Raw genomic sequence first — 1,801 nt, 5'->3', positions numbered from 1 at the left:
CAGCTGGGAGGTTTTCCCCAAGATAAAGTTTAACAGCTCCAGCTTCTTCGGTGTTTATCCAAATACAAAAGAAAAAAGTAGAGGTTATCGTTTTTGATGGCAAATCTGACGCTTGCAGGCTAAGGGAGTGAAAGCACAGGTAGACAGGGGTTCCCAAGGGCTGGGGCTTAAGGATGACCACCCACGCTCCTGCTGGTGAGACCCCAGAGAGCCCAGAGCAGGCAAGCAAGGGGACTGCAGGGCTCCCATTCCAACCAGAACGTTCCAACCAAAGTGCCCATGCTGAGCCAAGAAAAGGCTTGGGTTCCTCCAAGGGGTCTGAGAGCGGTGGCTGCAGCCTCCAGCCCATCTCCTGGGCGGCCATGTAAGCACAGATACAAGCACAAATGCTGCGGTGTGTGGGATGACCCGAGACAGAGCAAATCACAGGGACCCCACTGTGACCATGCAGAGTGGATCATGGCTGGTTCTGCCCCGTTTCACCTTCCCAACGGGAAGCAGACCACTGGTGGACTGGACTCAGGTCATTACTGCAGAACCTACACTACGCACATTTCTCCCTTCTGTGTGTTCAAGTCTTCTCCTTACCTTGTATTTGTAACTGTTTTTAAAAATGCACTGAGTTTGGGTTAAAAACCAACCACCAGAATGGATCTCTACACAGACCTAAACCCCAGAGGAGGAGCATCGGGCTCGTCTGACACAGCAATTCCCGGATGACCTGTCTGCCTAAAATCCCTTCTCAATACTAAACAGTGGGTTGATTTTCTTTTTACAATTAAAAAAGCTGAGTAATATTGCATAGGAGTACCAGAAACTGCCTCATAGGAAACAAAAACTATTTACATTAAATAAAAACCCAGTTGCAGGCTGCGTCTGCACATTTACAGCATGGTGAAGCACACTGTGACTGACCATGGAGACAGCTTCTGGCACTCACACCCCAGGGGCACGTTTGCCACGTGAGAATAACGTGAGGGTAGAAGGAGGGAGTGAGAGGGGAGGAGAGAGCAGTACAACTCACTTCTGGTTCCAGAGCTGATTGGACAGCTAGTCCGGTCCCTCATAGAGCCCGTCCCCGCTGGTGGCACAGGTGGCCTGAATGTACCAGTTCCTGTGGTGCAGAGAGTGCAGACCCAGCTTGTCGGTGATCTCGGCTGCTATCATGGCATTGGGGAGGTCCTGTTGGTTAGCAAACATGAGGAGAATGGCGTCCCAGAGCTTGTCTTCTGCCAGCATCCTCGTTAGCTCCGTACGGGCCTCGTTCACATGCTCTCTGTCATTGCCATCAACCACAAAGGTGAGACCTTGTGTGTTCTGGAAGTAGTGGTGCCACAGAGGCCAGATCTTGTCCTGGCCGCCGACGTCCCACACAGTGAAGCTGATGCTCTTGCATTCCACGGTCTCCACGTTGAAGCCTGTAGTGGGAACGGTGGTCACGATTTCACCCAGCTTCAGTCTGTACAGGACGGTGGTCTTTCCCGCAGCATCTAGACCCATCATGAGAATGCACGTTTCTTTTTTGCCAAAAAGGCCCTTGAAGAGGTTTGCAAAGATATTCCCCATGTCGTAGAAGGACGGCAGCAACACTGGCCAGAGAAACCCTTGGCGGCCGCGGAGCAGCTGCTGCTCTGAGGCAGGTGTTGGTTTCACTCCCACGAGATGCTTTATTTATTTTCTGAAGAGCGCTCCCTCAATGAGTCATATGCACCCAAATCCCTGTGTCAAGCTCTGCTTCCAGGGAATTCTATCCAAGACACCATCTCTATTGCTTTCAGCTCTAGGCTCACCGTAAACCAAC

At 51.5% G+C, this 1,801-nt stretch overlaps 1 protein-coding gene across 1 annotated transcript; it reads right to left on the bottom strand.

Moving 5' to 3' along the window:
* Positions 1-1,050: 1,050 nt before the first annotated feature.
* LOC308627669 (ADP-ribosylation factor 1-like) lies at positions 1,051-1,566 on the bottom strand (the record flags this gene model as incomplete). Its single annotated transcript, XM_081254006.1, has 1 exon — positions 1,051-1,566. One exon carries the CDS (start codon positions 1,564-1,566, stop codon positions 1,051-1,053), a length of 516 nt encoding a protein of 171 aa, XP_081110132.1.
* Positions 1,567-1,801: the final 235 nt, after the last annotated feature.

The sequence above is a fragment of the Mesoplodon bidens genome, assembly GCF_964165515.1.
Source record: "Mesoplodon bidens genome assembly, chromosome: 14".
In the NCBI taxonomy this organism is placed as follows: domain Eukaryota; kingdom Metazoa; phylum Chordata; class Mammalia; order Artiodactyla; family Ziphiidae; genus Mesoplodon; species Mesoplodon bidens.
Note: the sequence above shows the minus strand (reverse complement) of the source record. Positions and strands in the feature narration are given on the sequence as shown.